Source organism: Meles meles, chromosome 6 (assembly GCF_922984935.1).
Source record: "Meles meles chromosome 6, mMelMel3.1 paternal haplotype, whole genome shotgun sequence".
NCBI lineage: Eukaryota > Metazoa > Chordata > Mammalia > Carnivora > Mustelidae > Meles > Meles meles.
This window is the reverse complement of record NC_060071.1, coordinates 24163736-24183408: the sequence shown is the minus strand read 5'-3', so window position 1 is coordinate 24183408 and position 19673 is coordinate 24163736. Positions and strand designations below refer to the sequence as shown.

At 60.9% G+C, this 19673-nt stretch overlaps 1 protein-coding gene and 6 non-coding genes across 8 annotated transcripts in view; all 7 read right to left on the bottom strand.

Moving 5' to 3' along the window:
- The window catches only part of LOC123943846, an 83749-nt gene that overhangs the window by 50450 nt on the left and 13626 nt on the right, over positions 1 to 19673 (bottom strand). Inside the window, exons 5-9 of one of the 2 annotated variants that reach the window (XM_046008218.1) lie at positions 18258 to 18394; positions 15193 to 15329; positions 12546 to 12687; positions 9919 to 10060; positions 7293 to 7434 (exon numbers count right to left, since the gene is read on the bottom strand). In XM_046008218.1, the coding sequence (XP_045864174.1) occupies positions 12578 to 12687; positions 15193 to 15329; positions 18258 to 18394 (384 nt within the window). In that variant the 3' untranslated portion in view covers positions 7293 to 7434; positions 9919 to 10060; positions 12546 to 12577. Of the gene's footprint in view, positions 1 to 7292; positions 7435 to 9918; positions 10061 to 12545; positions 12688 to 15192; positions 15330 to 17900; positions 18120 to 18257; positions 18395 to 19673 lie in introns of those variants that run through there. The other variant, XM_046008219.1, reaches the window with a different exon arrangement.
- LOC123945141 lies at positions 4355 to 4447 on the bottom strand. The gene has a single exon (XR_006819058.1). It is a non-coding gene; the product is annotated as a small nucleolar RNA SNORD116 (small nucleolar RNA).
- Positions 7016 to 7108, bottom strand: LOC123945139. Its single transcript, XR_006819057.1, has one exon. It is a non-coding gene; the product is annotated as a small nucleolar RNA SNORD116 (small nucleolar RNA).
- Positions 9642 to 9734, bottom strand: LOC123945138. Its single transcript, XR_006819056.1, has one exon. It is a non-coding gene; the product is annotated as a small nucleolar RNA SNORD116 (small nucleolar RNA).
- Positions 12268 to 12360, bottom strand: LOC123945137. Its single transcript, XR_006819055.1, has one exon. It is a non-coding gene; the product is annotated as a small nucleolar RNA SNORD116 (small nucleolar RNA).
- On the bottom strand, positions 14895 to 14987 carry LOC123945136. The gene has a single exon (XR_006819054.1). It is a non-coding gene; the product is annotated as a small nucleolar RNA SNORD116 (small nucleolar RNA).
- Positions 17925 to 18019, bottom strand: LOC123945134. Its single transcript, XR_006819052.1, has one exon. It is a non-coding gene; the product is annotated as a small nucleolar RNA SNORD116 (small nucleolar RNA).

Here is a 19673-nt window from a genome sequence, read left to right as displayed (position 1 = left end):
GGAATTGCACTACTGGGTATTTACCCTAAAGATACAAACGTAGTGATCCGAAGGGGCACATGCACCCGAATGTTTATAGCAGCAATGTCTACAATAGCTAAACTATGGAAAGAACCTAGATGTCCATCAACAGATGAATGGATAAAGAAGATGTGGTATATATACACAATGGAATACTATGCAGCCATCAAAAGAAATGGAATCTTGCCATTTGCAATGACATGGATAGAAGTGGAGGGTATTATGTTTAGCGAATAAGTCAATCGGAGAAAGACAACTATCATATGATCTCTCTGATATGAGGAAGTGGAGATGCAATGTGGGGGGTTTGGGGGATCGGAAAAGAATAAATGAAACAAGATGGGATTGGGAGGGAGATAAACCATAAGTGACTCTTAATCTCACAAAACAAACTGAGGGTTGCTGGGGGGAGGGGGGCCTGGAGAAGGGGGTGGGGTTATGGACATTGGGGAGGGCATGTGCTATGGTGAGTGCTGTGAAGTGTGTAAACCTGGTGATTCACAGACCTGTACCCCTGGGGATAAAAATACATTATATGTTTATAAAAAATAAAAAAATATATAATTTAAAAAAAGAAAGTATATGAAATTTCTTGCTCAGATTATAGAAAAAAAAATATGTGTAAACAAATGGTCCAATCACCCCTAGTGACTGGGATGACAAGCAAATTAAAATACGAAGATTGTACATAGGGTACCTATTTTTCAATTTAAATACAATTGTTCCACTTAATAGAAAATGATAAATAAAATTTAATACTATCTTTGGATTTTAATAATCCAGTCACACTAGAGACACAGATCATGACTCAAGATTCTGGCAGTTCAAACATATAAACGGATCAAAGGTAGTCACAGATATTTCTCACAGAACTTATCATTTAAGTGGTGATCCCACAGGATCTATTTATGACTTATAGATACTTGTCTTGTAGACTTGTAGATACTGGCAGCCAAAAGTTGTAGTAACATTCTGCAATTGGTTATGTAAACCATTCTACAGTTCATTTCCTCTAGCACATGCCAGCATGTTATTTTTCAAATACGACAGTACTTTTTTTTTTTTTTTTTTTCAGTAAAACTTGCGGACCAAATTGAATTTCCCTCCATGTTTTTCTTTAGCATGATCTATGGGTTGGACCTCACTTATAGAAGTTATTTTTGTTACTCACTGCATTCATATTTCAACAAGATCCATCTGTGGAGTCATCATTTATCCAGGAATATTTGTAGAAGCAACCACCAGAATGAGACACATGGTAGACACTGAGTACTCAGGATTCTCTTACCCTAGGAGACACTGATCCATACTAACTTGATCATGGAAACCAGAATCACTGATGACCCAGATCTAATCTTGCTGATTAGAATAGCCAGAGTCTCACTGTCATGGAAGTGCCACAATGCCCTGAGAGAAATGTCAGTGTTTTCAGGGCAAAATGCTTACTGATGTGAGAATTTCCATTGGCATTTGAAGATATTTTGGCAGAACTATACATGAGGAGCTCCTTTATGTAATACATGAAGGATAAACATATGAAACCCACTTCTGTCCACCTTGAACTATAGTAAAAAATATATATCATACATTTGTCAACAAAGCAAAAGACAGCAAAATTCACTGCATATATACAATTAAATTTAACTATATAAATTAACTTACTATGTTATTTTTAAATATTTTAAGAAGAAAAGAGCAAAAATACTGGAAATTTTAAAAAAGAGAGCATAAATTAATTATAATGCCTCACAGTACAAAAGAAAGAGAAGAGAAATTCAGCAGATGCCAAAAAAAAAGATTAAAAATCATGATGTAGTAGTCTCACAAGGATTTAAAATTTATGATGATAAACATATTTATTTTGTTACCATAAGATCTGTAGAAACAAAATAAAATAAAGCTATCATCAGACAACAAGGAGAAATTGTAAAAAAAGAAACTTTAAAAATGATACAAAATTCTCACAAGATAGGCTCATTTTCATGTAGACAAAAGAGGAAAACATTAAAAGAATTTAGTATAAATCAATGGATTTTATCCAATCTTGGAAAAAAGAACTTAACCTAAAAACATTCACAAAAATAAATGATAAATTAAGATTCTCAATGTGACATCATAAAAACATGATAACATAATGAAAGTCAAACAGAAAACTACATTGGTAATATAAACCTAAAAATATGATTTCACTAACAAAAACAAAAATTATTCATCTGATATTTCAGTAAAAAAAGGATATTTGGAAAACAAATGAGAAAAGTTCAATTCCATTAACATTTTATAAATAATTGACTATGGAAAGTAATAGAAGGATAGGTATGTATATATGTAAAAAGTTAAATATGAGTGAAATTAATTGAAGTATAATGTATTGGTTATATAAAGCTTCCTGAATTCACAATGAGTAATCATATATCTGAATATTAATATTTAACATATGGAAATGTGAATCATGACACATTGTATGACCTAAATATAAGAGATACACTTCAGGGGCACCTGGGTAGGTCAGCTGGTTAAGGGTCTGCCTTTGGCTCCAGTCGTGATCCCAGGGTCCTGTGATCAAGCCCTGCATCAGGATCCCTGCTTCTCAGGAGGCCTGCTTCTCCCTCTCCCTCTCCCATTGCTTGTGTACTCTCTCTCTCTGTGTCTCTCTGTGTTAAATAAGTAAAATCTTAAAAAAGGAGAGAGAGATAGACTTTAATAAAATCTACTACCTTCCACGGAAACTAAAAAAGTTACTTTTTTAGTATTTATATTTGTAACCAAATATAGATTTGATAAAATGTGGACAGAGAGCCTCAGGAAACATTCAAAACAACTACACTTGAAAGAATAAGACCACAAAACCATGAGATTGTCATCATCAAAAGGGCCCTGCAAGAACACTAGCAATTGAAGGAACATGGCTACCTGAAATGCACAAAAAAACATTTAAAAGCACAGTTAATGTGACAAACACAGTGAGTATACTCCACTGGAAAAAACAAACCCAAAAAGGACTGGGAAATATCAACACCAAGATATTTAGGAAAATAAATATTTCATAAAAGGAAATCATTTAGCTAAAGATTCGCTGTTATAATTACTGGAGATCAATAATATGATGTAAAAAAATACACGCATAAAAATAAAAGTATCTTAAGGAGAAATGCAAAATGAAACAAAAAAAGCCTAAGTCACTAAAAAAGTCATGATTTCTAAAAACTAAAAAAATAAACAGCATATACGGAAACACAGAAAAGAAAAAAAGACAAAAAATTTTGCAGCACAAAGTTTGAAGATGAGAGAAAGAAAAATCACACAAATGCTATAACATAACCAGTATGTAAAAAGTTGAAAAAAAAATCATTTATACTGTGATCCTACGTAAGCAAGTGAAGATGACAGGCATTTCAAAAAAAGAAGATACACATTTAAAGGGGAAAATGAAATAAGAGGCAAAGAAACACACTCTAAAAAGATGGTATGTCCCAGGCAGGGTAGACAGAAATGCAAAAAGATCAAGACCCAAATGACACTAAATATAATAGACAACCACAATGAAACATAACAGCATACCATAAGCCCTCTGCCGTGCAACAGATGAAGAAGCCTGCCCCACCCCTAGCCCTGGGTAGTCCTCCAGGCCCCTGTTCAAAACCCAAGCATGGGGGATCCACAAGACATAAACCCTGGTGTCACAAGGCCAGGTTGTTCTTGGGACAATGGTTCTAGCTGCCTTGGTCTCTACCCAGGGCTTCCTTGGGGCCCCCATGCGCCACAGCCCAGTGATCCTCCCTCCCGTCTCCCTGTAAACCTACACACTGGCCAAAGTCTACAGGGTGGACACTCTCGCCCAGGTGATGCAATCAGAGTCACCAACCTTGCCCAGGCCAGAGACCCTGAGCTTGCCCAACAAGCCTGATGGGCCGTGTGAACTCTGATGCAGAGCAGCTAAGGAGGAAGCATGCCCATGCCTGGCCCAGGGTCCTCCTCCCATCCTGTATCCAAAACCTCTCAGCCCTGGAACAGTCAAGGCAAAAGGGCAAGGGAGGGGCAGAGGCCAGGGACCATGGCTAAGACAGTGGTGGTGGTGGCAGAGAGACCCTGAGGGGTTCCAGCTGCATGGTTGGCAAAACACTGACACATGCACCCACCCTGGGCTCTCTGACAGTGGCCAGACCATTGACACCATACAGCCTGGGTCCCTGCTGGCCATCCACTACTGGAGGGGACAGGTCTTCCTTTGCCATGGAGATGTTCCCCAGACGGAGGGGTGACATCTCAAAGTGCCAGGCACTGTGAGCTAGTGGCAATGTTCTCGGGGTGCCTGGGTACAAAAACACGTTCTGGAACTCATTTCCAATGAGGACGACAGTAGAAATTGTCACTCATTTTGTTCAGATTTCTAAGGAATGCATTTGTAGGGAGTCATCACCAATCTGAGAACATCTAAGGACATGGAGCATTAAAAGAACTGGGCTCCAGGCTGGGACAGCCACTGAGTTCAGGCACGTCGGCCCTCATGAAAACAAATGGCTAGGCCAAAGCATGGCCAAGGGAGCCATCCTTGGTACAGTAGGACTAAAGAATGACCAGTGCAGAAGGAGAAAGAGGTGAACCACTAACACAGACACAGGATACTCCCAAATAAAAGCAAACTTCACACCATGGCTCTAAAAGGGCCATGCTCCCCATTAAGGACAGGGATCGAGAATCAGGCAAATGGGACTCACCAATGGCTACCAACACCCATGTCCAGCCAACATCACCTGGGACGTGGGGAGAAGTGACAGGAGCACCTCAGCTTGGAGGACACGACTACAGGGGACACGCCACTGACAGAAGTGGGGAAAATCTACTCCACCTCTCCCTACAATGAGGGGCTGATGCCGGGCCTAAAGATGAATGCCTATATACTGTGGACTCCGTGGCTCTGGGCCTGGTGGGCATAGGACTTCTGGAATGCACAACCTCCCTGGGGTCTCTGGCAGCAGCCAGGCCTTTGGACTCAGCGCTAGCACCCATGGCCACCTGCTATAGGAGGGGGTGGTCTCCCTCCGCCACAGAGCAGTTCCCCGGCCAGAGGGGTGACATGCCCACGTGCCGAGACTGTAGACGATGCACCACAACACCTGTCTCCTGCATACCGTGCACACGGGCCCTGTGCAGCAAATCCACAGCGAGCACCAGGGCCATCCATGCGACTCGCCCTCTCCTGTGCTGTATGACCCTGGCAGGAGGGCCTCCCCAAACAGCCGCATCTGCACGAGGGGACCCATCACACATCTAGCAAATACTCGGCTTGAAAACGAGGTGCACGGCACAGCTACACGAAGAAGCATCGCTGAGCCAACCTGAGGGAACACCCCTCAGCTCCAGGGCAATCACCCCAGGAGCAATGAGCCCAGGGTGCGAGGGGGGCAACAAGTGGCCTCCCAACACGCACGCCCCAACGCTGCTGTCCTCCTTGCCATGGCCCGATTCTCTCCATTCCTCCATAGAGAAAACCCACCCCGGTCTAATGATACCACAGGTCCCGAGGGGCTGATCACAAACCCAATCCGCAAGAGGCAACAACACACACACTCCCGCGGGCTAGAAGCAAGAACTGAGAGCAAAGACGCAATATTCACATGAAACGCGCCTGTCCCAAGCCTCTCCCTGGCACCATCGGAAGCAAGCGCAGCCAGCATCTGAGGCTCCATCCAAGGATGGGGCAGCACGACCCAGGTCTTTGGTGCCACAGGAGGCTGAGCCTCTGACCAGGAGCACTGCCTGGCCTGCCACAGGACCCAGACGTCTCTGGGCCTGGGGTCCCTAAATCTGTCCCAAACGCAGGCCGCTCCGGAACCACCTGTGACTTGGACCGGCAGGCAGCATGGCCTTGTCGGCACGTTCCCACATCCCGCAGCCTCGCCTGCCCCTCGTCTGAGAGCCACTCCCGAGCTCTGGTCCCACCCGGATTCTGCCCGCTGGAGCCCACCACAGTCCAACTGGCAGCACAGACCCCTGGGAAGCTGGCAGGCGCCGGCAACCCACCCTGAAGGAGCCTCTCCAAGAACGCCTTCACTGCCATGCCAGCGCAAGGCGTCGCGGAGGGCGTCACCCTCCAGATTTGACCTGCCCCACCGAACCTGGACGCCGCCAACACGGGGCCCAGGTGCTGTCGCCACCAACGACGAGGAAAGTCATCACGCCCGCCACGGTCCGGCTCCACGCAAACCCGTGGCTCACCGTCACCCGGGCAGCCTTCCGCAACGTGAGCCTCCGGCCGGGGGAGCAGTGGCCCTGCAGCGGAAGTTCCGCCAGCCTCCCATCCCGGCGGCGCTTGGCCGAGTCTTTCTTGGGACGACGGTTCTAGCCGGCTTGGTCTCTGCCGAGGGCATCCTCCAGGCCCCCATGCCCCCCAGCCCTTTGGCCTCCCTCCCACCCCCATGTAAACTCCACGGTGGCCAGGGCCCAGTGGATGGATGCTCTGGCCCAGGCGATGTCATCGGAGTCACCGTCCTGCCCAGTCCCGGAGATGCCAGAGGCTGCCCGGCCATCGCGGCGGGCCACATGCGGTCCGACGAGGAGCAGCTGCAGAGGAAGCATGCCCCACTCCTGCCCCGGGGCCCTCCTCCCATCCTGTGTCCAAAACCACTCTGCCCTGCAGCAGACAAGGCACAAGGGTGTTAGAGGAGTGGGCCCCAGGGGCCACGGCGGGGACAGCGGTGGTGGTGACGGGGAGCGCTGGCGGGGAGGGCCTCGGGGGCTCAGGGCCGCGTGGGCGGCCGACCTCTGACTCGCACACTCTCCCTGGGCTCTCTGGCGGCAGCCAGGCCTTTGACCCCAAAAGGCCCTGGTCCCCGCCCGCCATCTGCTACAGATGGGGGCGGTCTCCCTCCACCGCGGCGCAGTTCCCCGGCCAGAGGGGCGACATTCCCACGTGCCGAGCACTCCGAGTTAGCGGCAACGATCTCGGGGGCCTGGGCCCTCACTCTGACTTCCTGGCGGGGAACCACGTGCTGGACCTCAGTTCCGATGAGGACGACGGTAGGGATTGTCACTCATTTTGTTCAGATTTCCAAGGAATGCATTTGTAGGGAGTCATCATCGATCCGAGCACGTCTCAGGACACGGAGCGTTCAAAGGGCCGGGCTCCAGCCTGGCTGAACCACTGAGTTCAGACACGTCGGCCCTTGTGAACACCCAGGCCCAGGCCACCGGGCAGCCAGGGGAGCCATCCTCGGCCAGGGAGCCTCGGGAAAGACCCGGGCACGTGGTGGCCGGGGTGTGCCACTTACCACAGATGCGGCGACTCCCAGCTGACCGCAGCCTACACACCCTGCCTCCCCAGGGGCGTCCTCGCCTCGCAGGCCGGGCATCGTGGATCAGGCAAATGGGACTCGCCGACGGTCAACGACACCGGCGTCCAGCCGACACCACCTGGGACGTGAAGAGAAGTGACAGGAGCACCTAAGCCCGGAGGACACGTCTGTGGGGTTCCACGCTAGTGCCGCACAGTGGGGACACTCTGCTCTACCTCTCCCTACGATGGGGGTGGTGGCTGGTCCCGTGCCCCAGTGGAGGCCTCCAAGTGTGCAGGCGTGGGGCCGGGCGGGGGACAGTGGAGGGAAGGGTGACAGGAAGGGGAGAGAATGGGGGGAAGGGGAGGGGCTAGGGTTGAGTTCGAGACGTCGGACACTGTGCCCTTTAATGGAAATGAGTCCCTAGATGACGCACCCCAACACCTGTCTCCTGCATGCCGTGCACACAGGGCCGCGTGCGGCACATCCCCAGTGAGCACCGGGGCCATCCGGACGACCTTGCCCTCCCACGTGGTGTAGGACCCCGGCAGGAGCGGCTCCCCAACCAGTACCCCCCACGGGGGGACCCATCACGCACCCAGCACATACTCGGCCGAAAACGAGGTCCAGCACCCAGCGACACGAAGCGGCATCGGCGACCTAACCCGAGGGAAATCCCCTCGGCTCCAGGGCAATCGCCCCAGGAGCAATGAGCCCAGGGTGTGAGGGGGGCAACAAGTGGCCTCCCAACAAGCACGCCCCAACGCTGCTGTCCTCCCTGCCATGGCCCGATCCCCTCCCTTCCTCCATCCAGAAAACCCACCCCGGCCTCATGATACGCCAGGTCCCGAGGGACGGAGCACAGCGCCATCCTTCCGCAGGAGGCCACTTCCCCCTCGTTCCCGCGGGCTCAGAAGCAAGCCCCGGAAGGCGGTGACCCCGGGCTCACATGACACCTGCCCGTCGCCCCGCCTCCCACTGGCACCCTCGGAAGCTGGCGCAGCCCGCGGCTCTGGGGCCCTGGGACTGGCTCGAACCTGCCCGGGGACTGGGGCAGCACGACCCAGGTCTTTGGTGCAGCAGGAGGCTGAGCCTCTGACCAGGAGCGCTGCCTGGCCTGCCACAGGACCCAGACGTCTCTGGGCCTGGGGTCCCTAAATCTGTCCCAAACGCAGGCCGCTCCGGAACCACCTGTCACTTGGACCGGCAGGCAGCATGGCCTTGTCGGCACGTTCCCACATCCCGCAGCCTCGCCTGCCCCTCGTCTGAGAGCCACTCCCGAGCTCTGGTCCCACCCGGTTTCTGCCCGCTGGAGCCCACCACAGTCCAACTGGCAGCACAGACCCCTGGGAAGCTGGCAGGCGCCGGCAACCCACCCTGAAGGAGCCTCTCCAAGAACGCCTTCACTGCCATGCCAGCGCAAGGCGTCGCGGAGGGCGTCACCCTCCAAATTTGACCTGCCCCACCGAACCTAGACGGCGCCAACACGGGGCCCAGGTGCTGTCGCCACCAACGACGAGGAAAGTCATCACGCCCGCCACGGTCCGGCTCCACGCAAACCCGTGGCTCACCGTCACCCGGGCAGCCTTCCGCAACGTGAGCCTCCGGCCGGGGGAGCAGTGGCCCTGCAGCGGAAGTTCCGCCAGCCTCCCATCCCGGCGGCGCTTGGCCGAGTCTTTCTTGGGACGACGGTTCTAGCCGGCTTGGTCTCTGCCGAGGGCATCCTCCAGGCCCCCATGCCCCCCAGCCCTTTGGCCTCCCTCCCATCCCCATGTAAACTCCACGGTGGCCAGGGCCCAGTGGATGGACGCTCTGGCCCAGGCGATGTCATCGGAGTCACCGTCCTGCCCAGTCCCGGAGATGCCAGAGGCTGCCCGGCCATCGCGGCGGGCCACATGCGGTCCGACGAGGAGCAGCTGCAGAGGAAGCATGCCCCACTCCTGCCCCGGGGCCCTCCTCCCATCCTGTGTCCAAAACCACTCTGCCCTGCAGCAGACAAGGCACAAGGGTGTTAGAGGAGTGGGCCCCAGGGGCCACGGCGGGGACAGCGGTGGTGGTGACGGGGAGCGCTGGCGGGGAGGGCCTCGGGGGCTCAGGGCCGCGTGGGCGGCCGACCTCTGACTCGCACACTCTCCCTGGGCTCTCTGGCGGCAGCCAGGCCTTTGACCCCAAAAGGCCCTGGTCCCCGCCCGCCATCTGCTACAGATGGGGGCGGTCTCCCTCCACCGCGGCGCAGTTCCCCGGCCAGAGGGGCGACATTCCCACGTGCCGAGCACTCCGAGTTAGCGGCAACGATCTCGGGGGCCTGGGCCCTCACTCTGACTTCCTGGCGGGGAACCACGTGCTGGACCTCAGTTCCGATGAGGACGACGGTAGGGATTGTCACTCATTTTGTTCAGATTTCCAAGGAATGCATTTGTAGGGAGTCATCATCGATCCGAGCACGTCTCAGGACACGGAGCGTTCAAAGGGCCGGGCTCCAGCCTGGCTGAACCACTGAGTTCAGACACGTCGGCCCTTGTGAACACCCAGGCCCAGGCCACCGGGCAGCCAGGGGAGCCATCCTCGGCCAGGGAGCCTCGGGAAAGACCCGGGCACGTGGTGGCCGGGGTGTGCCACTTACCACAGATGCGGCGACTCCCAGCTGACCGCAGCCTACACACCCTGCCTCCCCAGGGGCGTCCTCGCCTCGCAGGCCGGGCATCGTGGATCAGGCAAATGGGACTCGCCGACGGTCAACGACACCGGCGTCCAGCCGACACCACCTGGGACGTGAAGAGAAGTGACAGGAGCACCTAAGCCCGGAGGACACGTCTGTGGGGTTCCACGCTAGTGCCGCACAGTGGGGACACTCTGCTCTACCTCTCCCTACGATGGGGGTGGTGGCTGGTCCCGTGCCCCAGTGGAGGCCTCCAAGTGTGCAGGCGTGGGGCCGGGCGGGGGACAGTGGAGGGAAGGGTGACAGGAAGGGGAGAGAATGGGGGGAAGGGGAGGGGCTAGGGTTGAGTTCGAGACGTCGGACACTGTGCCCTTTAATGGAAATGAGTCCCTAGATGACGCACCCCAACACCTGTCTCCTGCATGCCGTGCACACGGGGCCGCGTGCGGCACATCCCCAGTGAGCACCGGGGCCATCCGGACGACCTTGCCCTCCCACGTGGTGTAGGACCCCGGCAGGAGCGGCTCCCCAACCAGTACCCCCCACGGGGGGACCCATCACGCACCCAGCACATACTCGGCCGAAAACGAGGTCCAGCACCCAGCGACACGAAGCGGCATCGGCGACCTAACCCGAGGGAAATCCCCTCGGCTCCAGGGCAATCGCCCCAGGAGCAATGAGCCCAGGGTGTGAGGGGGGCAACAAGTGGCCTCCCAACAAGCACGCCCCAACGCTGCTGTCCTCCCTGCCATGGCCCGATCCCCTCCCTTCCTCCATCCAGAAAACCCACCCCGGCCTCATGATACGCCAGGTCCCGAGGGACGGAGCACAGCGCCATCCTTCCGCAGGAGGCCACTTCCCCCTCGTTCCCGCGGGCTCAGAAGCAAGCCCCGGAAGGCGGTGACCCCGGGCTCACATGACACCTGCCCGTCGCCCCGCCTCCCACTAGCACCCTCGGAAGCTGGCGCAGCCCGCGGCTCTGGGGCCCTGGGACTGGCTCGAACCTGCCCGGGGACTGGGGCAGCACGACCCAGGTCTTTGGTGCAGCAGGAGGCTGAGCCTCTGACCAGGAGCGCTGCCTGGCCTGCCACAGGACCCAGACGTCTCTGGGCCTGGGGTCCCTAAATCTGTCCCAAACGCAGGCCGCTCCGGAACCACCTGTCACTTGGACCGGCAGGCAGCATGGCCTTGTCGGCACGTTCCCACATCCCGCAGCCTCGCCTGCCCCTCGTCTGAGAGCCACTCCCGAGCTCTGGTCCCACCCGGTTTCTGCCCGCTGGAGCCCACCACAGTCCAACTGGCAGCACAGACCCCTGGGAAGCTGGCAGGCGCCGGCAACCCACCCTGAAGGAGCCTCTCCAAGAACGCCTTCACTGCCATGCCAGCGCAAGGCGTCGCGGAGGGCGTCACCCTCCAGATTTGACCTGCCCCACCGAACCTGGACGGCGCCAACACGGGGCCCAGGTGCTGTCGCCACCAACGACGAGGAAAGTCATCACGCCCGCCACGGTCCGGCTCCACGCAAACCCGTGGCTCACCGTCACCCGGGCAGCCTTCCGCAACGTGAGCCTCCGGCCGGGGGAGCAGTGGCCCTGCAGCGGAAGTTCCGCCAGCCTCCCATCCCGGCGGCGCTTGGCCGAGTCTTTCTTGGGACGACGGTTCTAGCCGGCTTGGTCTCTGCCGAGGGCATCCTCCAGGCCCCCATGCCCCCCAGCCCTTTGGCCTCCCTCCCATCCCCATGTAAACTCCACGGTGGCCAGGGCCCAGTGGATGGACGCTCTGGCCCAGGCGATGTCATCGGAGTCACCGTCCTGCCCAGTCCCGGAGATGCCAGAGGCTGCCCGGCCATCGCGGCGGGCCACATGCGGTCCGACGAGGAGCAGCTGCAGAGGAAGCATGCCCCACTCCTGCCCCGGGGCCCTCCTCCCATCCTGTGTCCAAAACCACTCTGCCCTGCAGCAGACAAGGCACAAGGGTGTTAGAGGAGTGGGCCCCAGGGGCCACGGCGGGGACAGCGGTGGTGGTGACGGGGAGCGCTGGCGGGGAGGGCCTCGGGGGCTCAGGGCCGCGTGGGCGGCCGACCTCTGACTCGCACACTCTCCCTGGGCTCTCTGGCGGCAGCCAGGCCTTTGACCCCAAAAGGCCCTGGTCCCCGCCCGCCATCTGCTACAGATGGGGGCGGTCTCCCTCCACCGCGGCGCAGTTCCCCGGCCAGAGGGGCGACATTCCCACGTGCCGAGCACTCCGAGTTAGCGGCAACGATCTCGGGGGCCTGGGCCCTCACTCTGACTTCCTGGCGGGGAACCACGTGCTGGACCTCAGTTCCGATGAGGACGACGGTAGGGATTGTCACTCATTTTGTTCAGATTTCCAAGGAATGCATTTGTAGGGAGTCATCATCGATCCGAGCACGTCTCAGGACACGGAGCGTTCAAAGGGCCGGGCTCCAGCCTGGCTGAACCACTGAGTTCAGACACGTCGGCCCTTGTGAACACCCAGGCCCAGGCCACCGGGCAGCCAGGGGAGCCATCCTCGGACAGGGAGGCCTCGGGAAAGACCCGGGCATGTGGTGGCCGGGGTGTGCCACTTACCACAGATGCGGCGACTCCCAGCTGACCGCAGCCTACACACCCTGCCTCCCCAGGGGCGTCCTCGCCTCGCAGGCCGGGCATCGTGGATCAGGCAAATGGGACTCGCCGACGGTCAACGACACCGGCGTCCAGCCGACACCACCTGGGACGTGAAGAGAAGTGACAGGAGCACCTAAGCCCGGAGGACACGTCTGTGGGGTTCCACGCTAGTGCCGCACAGTGGGGACACTCCGCTCTACCTCTCCCTATGATGGGGGTGGTGGCTGGTACCGTGCCCCAGTGGAGGCCTCCAAGTGTGCAGGCGTGGGGCCGGGCGGGGGACAGTGGAGGGAAGGGTGACAGGAAGGGGAGAGAATGGGGGGAAGGGGAGGGGCTAGGGGTGAGTTCGAGACGTCGGACACTGTGCCCTTTAATGGAAATGAGTCCCTAGATGACGCACCCCAACACCTGTCTCCTGCATGCCGTGCACACGGGGCCGCGTGCAGCACATCCCCAGTGAGCACCGGGGCCATCCGGACGACCTTGCCCTCCCACGTGGTGTAGGACCCCGGCAGGAGCGGCTCCCCAACCAGTACCCCCCACGGGGGGACCCATCACGCACCCAGCACATACTCGGCCGAAAACGAGGTCCAGCACCCAGCGACACGAAGCGGCATCGGCGAGCTAACCTGAGGGAAATCCCCTCGGCTCCAGGGCAATCGCCCCAGGAGCAATGAGCCCAGGGTGTGAGGGGGGCAACAAGTGGCCTCCCAAAAAGCACGCCCCAACGCTGCTGTCCTCCCTGCCATGGCCCGATCCCCTCCCTTCCTCCATCCAGAAAACCCACCCCGGCCTCATGATACGCCAGGTCCCGAGGGACGGAGCACAGCGCCATCCTTCCGCAGGAGGCCACTTCCCCCTCGTTCCCGCGGGCTCAGAAGCAAGCCCCGGAAGGCGGTGACCCCGGGCTCTCATGACACCTGCCCGTCGCCCCGCCTCCCACTGGCACCCTCGGAAGCTGGCGCAGCCCGTGGCTCTGGGGCCCTGGGACTGGCTCGAACCTGCCCGGGGACTGGGGCAGCACGACCCAGGTCTTTGGTGCCGCAGGAGGCTGAGCCTCTGACCAGGAGCGCTGCCTGGCCTGCCACAGGACCCAGACGTCTCTGGGCCTGGGGTCCCTAAATCTGTCCCAAACGCAGGCCGCTCCAGAACCACCTGTCACTTGGACCGGCAGGCAGCATGGCCTTGTCGGCACGTTCCCACATCCCGCAGCCTCGCCTGCCCCTCGTCTGAGAGCCACTCCCGAGCTCTGGTCCCACCCGGTTTCTGCCCGCTGGAGCCCACCACAGTCCAACGGGCAGCACAGACCCCTGGGAAGCTGGCAGGCGCCGGCAACCCACCCTGAAGGAGCCTCTCCAAGAACGCCTTCACTGCCATGCCAGCGCAAGGCGTCGCGGAGGGCGTCACCCTCCAGATTTGACCTGCCCCACCGAACCTGGACGGCGCCAACACGGGGCCCAGGTGCTGTCGCCACCAACGACGAGGAAAGTCATCACGCCCGCCACGGTCCGGCTCCACGCAAACCCGTGGCTCACCGTCACCCGGGCAGCCTTCCGCAACATGAGCCTCCGGCAGGGGGAGCAGTGGCCCTGCAGCGGAAGTTCCGCCAGCCTCCCATCCCGGCGGCGCTTGGCCGAGTCTTTCTTGGGACGACGGTTCTAGCCGGCTTGGTCTCTGCCGAGGGCATCCTCCAGGCCCCCATGCCCCCCAGCCCTTGGGCCTCCCTCCCACCCCCATGTAAACTCCACGGTGGCCAGGGCCCAGTGGATGGACGCTCTGGCCCAGGCGATGTCATCGGAGTCACCGTCCTGCCCAGTCCCGGAGATGCCAGAGGCTGCCCGGCCATCGCGGCGGGCCACATGCGGTCCGACGAGGAGCAGCTGCAGAGGAAGCATGCCCCACTCCTGCCCCGGGGCCCTCCTCCCATCCTGTGTCCAAAACCACTCTGCCCTGCAGCAGACAAGGCACAAGGGTGTTAGAGGAGTGGGCCCCAGGGGCCACGGCGGGGACAGCGGTGGTGGTGACGGGGAGCGCTGGCGGGGAGGGCCTCGGGGGCTCAGGGCCGCGTGGGCGGCCGACCTCTGACTCGCACACTCTCCCTGGGCTCTCTGGCGGCAGCCAGGCCTTTGACCCCAAAAGGCCCTGGTCCCCGCCCGCCATCTGCTACAGATGGGGACGGTCTCCCTCCACGGCGGCGCAGTTCCCCGGCCAGAGGGGCGACATTCCCACGTGCCGAGCACTCCGAGTTAGCGGCAACGATCTCGGGGGCCTGGGCCCTCACTCTGACTTCCTGGCTGAGAACCACGTGCTGGACCTCAGTTCCGATGAGGACGACGGTAGGGATTGTCACTCATTTTGTTCAGATTTCCAAGGAATGCATTTGTAGGGAGTCATCATCGATCCGAGCACGCCTCAGGACACGGAGCGTTCAAAGGGCCGGGCTCCAGCCTGGCTGAACCACTGAGTTCAGACACGTCGGCCCTTCTGAACATCCAGGCCCAGGCCACCGGGCAGCCAGGGGAGCCAAGGGAGCCATCCTCGGCCAGTCTCCTGCAGGCGCGTGTAATCCCGGTTCCAGGGGAGCCGCCGGAGGCGGCGGAAGGCTTACCGTCTCGCCGATCCGTCCGCAGGGTGCCCGCGCTGGTCCGCAATTCGTCCGCGGACCCGGCCAAGCTCCGCGCATCCGAGGACAGGAAGGCCATCTTCTCTGGGGTGACCGTGAGCCCACCCGGCGTCGCACCGCGCCTGACAAGTGTGGAAAAGGAGCACGCACGCGTGAGCAAAGGACCCAGGGGCGTAGCTCGCCACGCGGCTCCGAACGGGCCTGGGGGCAAGGCCTCCTGCCTCTGCCTGTGCCTGTCCCTCTGTCCCGCAGTCCGGGCAGCAGCCGGGCCGGATGCCCCGCACGCAGGCCAGTCAAGGACGCGGACGGGCGGGACCTCCGTGGCGTCGGGTGCGAGTGTGCGTGTGCCGAGGGTGTGTGCGTGTGGTCACGGGTCGGTGTCTCTGTGTGTGCGCGTGTGTGTGCCTGCGTAGGGGCGCGGGCGTGCGAGCGCGCCCGCGGAAGGGGGGTACGGTTGGGTGTGCCTTGGCTTGCGAGGGCGGGTAGGACTTGTGGGCCCCGGGAGCATGGGGGAGGGAACTGGCCGGCGGGTGGCTTTCGGCTGTTGGGGGTGCCCCGGGGCGGTTGCCCTTGGGAGGAGGCCTCGGGCCCGGGCAGAGCCCTCCGGGGACCGGGAACCCAGGCCTCCCGGCGCGCCAGGCCGTGCCGCAAGATCGGTGCCACGGAAACTCCGAGCGCCACGGTCCACACCGCCGAGGGGTGGCGGAAAAAGGCCAGAGACCCCGCGTGTCCGAGTCCTCCTGGCAAGGCAGAGCACGCCGTCTCCAGCCGCTAAGGCTGCCGGGGGCGGAGGCCCCTGCCATGGGACCTCTGTCGCCGTGACCCCTGTCCCGGCGTGACCGCAGGACACCGACCCTCAGCGACCACCGACAAAATCCCAGGGCCCACGGACACGGCAAACCCTGGGACGTCAGGGCCTGGCCCTATGCCGACCCACAGCCCTCGCGAGAAGAGGGGGCGCTTGGACCCGGGACCAGGCGCCACCACCCGCGCACTCCGCCCAAAGGCCCTTGGTGCTCAGCCGGCACAGCTCTTGTCATGTGCTTCCCGTGGTCCCCGGGCGACCGGCTGACCGCCCGACTGAAGGCAGAGCCCGTTCCCACCCAGCGCAGGGGTGTGTCCAGGGCCAGCGGGCTTCGTGGGGACCGCCCCTGAGGGAAGGGGCACTCATTCGGCCGCTCGGTCCCGGTGCGCAGGCTCCGGCGTGCCCGGCATCTCCCCACCCCCACCTACCCAGTGTTCCCACTGGCCACGCCCCGGTCAAGGCAGGGATCTTACAACGCCCGGCCCCAAGCCAAGAGGACGTTTCCGTCAGACACCCTGCGGGACTCTAGGCAGGACCCCTCGCTCGGCGCAGGGACAAGGGCCCTGGCCCGGGCGGCGTCGCTCACCCAGCGCGACGCCGCGGAAAGGCGCGAGGAGCGAGGGAAGGAGGCCACCTCTCCTCCAGCCCACGGCAGCCGGCACTTTAACCAGCTCCACCTTTGCCCAAGGCCCAGATCCGGACTGGCCTCCGGGATCCCGGGGCTTGCCCTGCCCTGCCCTGCCTGGGGCGCAAGCCCGCAAGGACAGGTCAGGAGCGTGCCCCGTGCCCCGGGGCTCCGGGGCATCGGGTCCACCAGTCACAGGCACCTCGGCAGAAGCACCTCCAAATCCGCGGGCCCAGGCCCGGGTGCGGGGCAAGCCCTCCGTGGCCTCGGGGGCCCGCGCCAGCGGACACTGTCCCGGCCGCGCCGGGGTTCATGGCAAACGCACACCCTCGGGACCCCGGGAAGACGCCCACCGGTCGCCGCTCCTCGGGGACGGAGGCCCCAGGGGCACTCCGCTAAGGGACCGAAACGCGGCCCCGAGACACCCCGAACCCGGCCGCCGTAGCCACCAGGTGGCCGCCCAACGGGGACGGGTGCTGGAGGGCACGGCCCCCACAACCCTCGCAGCCGTGACCGTCTGTGTCAGCATACAACCGGAGGCGCGCGCCACGCAGGTCCCCACCATCAGCCCGCCGGCCTCCCTCCCCCGGCCCCGCCGTGTCTGTCGAGGGCAAGAGCCTGCCCGGTGGCTCCACTTTCAGCCTGGTCTCCCGCCACGGGCCTCGTGGGGCCCCACGGGGCCTCCACGGGGATCCACCCCTGCGCTGTCCAGGGCAGCGTCCTGGCCTTGGCCCTCTGCCCCCGAGACCCTGGGGCGCACCACCGATGCCACCGGGAGGAGGGGCCCGGGCACGCATCGCCGCTTGCCCGGCCCGGGGCTCTCCTCGGAACGCATGGCGCCTGCCGCTGCCAGCCTCTAACCACACGCTCCCCCAGGAGCTCCGCCTGGAGCGCCACACTGGCCCACGCTGCTCCGGGACAGGCGCTCACAGGGCCTCGCCCAGAGCCTGCCTGCGGGACTCCCACGACCGGGATGCCATCTGCCCGACGCGCCACAAGGGCCCGGCCACGTCCCCGAGGACCTCCGTGCCAGCGGAAGGGGGGATACGCCCCCCGGGCCCTGAGCCCCACATGCGGCTTTCAAGAGGCCGAGGACCCTGCAGGCTGGAGGTGGTGGTGGTGGTGGTGGTGTGGTGGTGGTGGTGGTGTTGCTGGTGCTGCTGCTGGTCTGGTGGTGCTGCCGGTGGCGGTGGTTGCCGCGGTGGTGGGGGTGGGGGTGGGCTGCCGGCGTGTGACCGAGGGGAAGCTGTCCCTCACTCCTACCGTCCCCGGGGGAGACAACGTGCTGGACCTCAGTTTCGATGAGAACGACGGTAGGGAGTTCTCACTCATTTTGTTCAGCTTTTCCAAGGAATGCAGAAGGAGGGAGTCATCATCGATCCGAGCACATTCGGGGCCGCCAGGCCAACTGAACGGGGCAGGCTGGGTGGCCTCAGAGCCCTGCAGCAGCAGCAGCAGCCTGGCCCATCCGGAACCACGCCCCTGGGCAAGAGCAAGGGTGCAACCTCCACTGGGGGCCAGACCCCGCTCGCCACAAGGGTGGCGCGCACTGGCAGCCTCTCCGGCAGGCGCGCGAAATCCCGGCGCCAGGGGAGCCGCCGGAGGCGGCGGCAGGCTTACCGTCTCGCCGATCCGTCCGCAGGGTGCCCGCGCTGGTCCGCACTTCGTCCGCGGACCCGGCCAAGCTCCGCGCATCCGAGGACAGGAAGGCCATCTTCTCTGGGGTCACCGTGAGCCCACCCGGCGTCGCACCGTGCCTGACAAGTGTGGAAAAGGAGCACGCGCGTGAGCAAAGGACCCAGGGGCGTAGCTCGCCACGCGGCTCCGAACGGGCCTGGGGGCAAGGCCTCCTGCCTCTGCCTGTGCCTGTCCCTCTGTCCCGCAGTCCGGGCGGCAGCCGGGCCGGATGCCCCGCACGCAGGCCAGTCAAGGCCGCGGACGGGCGGGACCTCCGTGGCGTCGGGTGCGAGTGTGCGTGTGCCGAGGGTGTGTGCGTGTGGTCACGGGTCGGTGTCTCTGTGTGTGCGCGTGTGTGTGCCTGCGTAGGGGCGCGGGCATGCGAGCGCGTCCGCGGAAGGGGTGTACGGTTGGGTGTGCCTTGGCTTGCGAGGGCGGGTAGGACTTGTGGGCACGGGAGCATGGGGGAGGGAACTGGCCGGCGGGTGGCTTTCGGCTGTTGGGGGGACACGGGGCGGTTGCCCTTGGGAGGAGGCCTCGGGCCCGGGCAGAGCCCTCCGGGGACCGGGAACCCAGGCCTCCCGGCGCGCCAGGCCGTGCCGCAAGATCGGTGCCACGGAAACTCCGAGCGCCACGGTCCACACCGCCGAGGGGTGGCGGAAAAAGGCCAGAGACCCCGCGTGTCCGAGTCCTCCTGGCAAGGCAGAGCACGCCGTCTCCAGCAGCTAAGGCTGGCGGGGGCGGAGGCCCCTGCCATGGGACCTCTGTCGCCGTGACCCCTGTCCCGGAGTGACCGCAGGACACCGACCCTCAGCGACCACCGACAAAATCCCAGGGCCCACGGACACGGCAAACCCTGGGACGTCAGGGCCTGGCCCTATGCCGACCCACAGCCCTCGCGAGAAGAGGGGGCGCTTGGACCCGGGACCAGGCGCCACCACCCGCGCACTCCGCCCAAAGGCCCTTGGTGCTCAGCCGGCACAGCTCTTGTCATGTGCTTCCCGTGGTCCCCGGGCGACCGGCTGACCGCCCGACTGAAGGCAGAGCCCGTTCCCACCCAGCGCAGGGGTGTGTCCAGGGCCAGCGGGCTTCGTGGGGACCGCCCCTGAGGGAAGGGGCACTCATTCGGCCGCTCGGTCTCGGTGCGCAGGCTCCGGCGTGCCCGGCATCTCCCCACCCCCACCTACCCAGTGTTCCCACTGGCCACGCCCCGGTCAAGGCAGGGATCTTACAACGCCCGGCCCCAAGCCAAGAGGACGTTTCCGTCAGACACCCTGCGGGACTCTAGGCAGGACCCCTCGCTCGGCGCAGGGACAAGGGCCCTGGCCCGGGCGGCGTCGCTCACCCAGCGCGACGCCG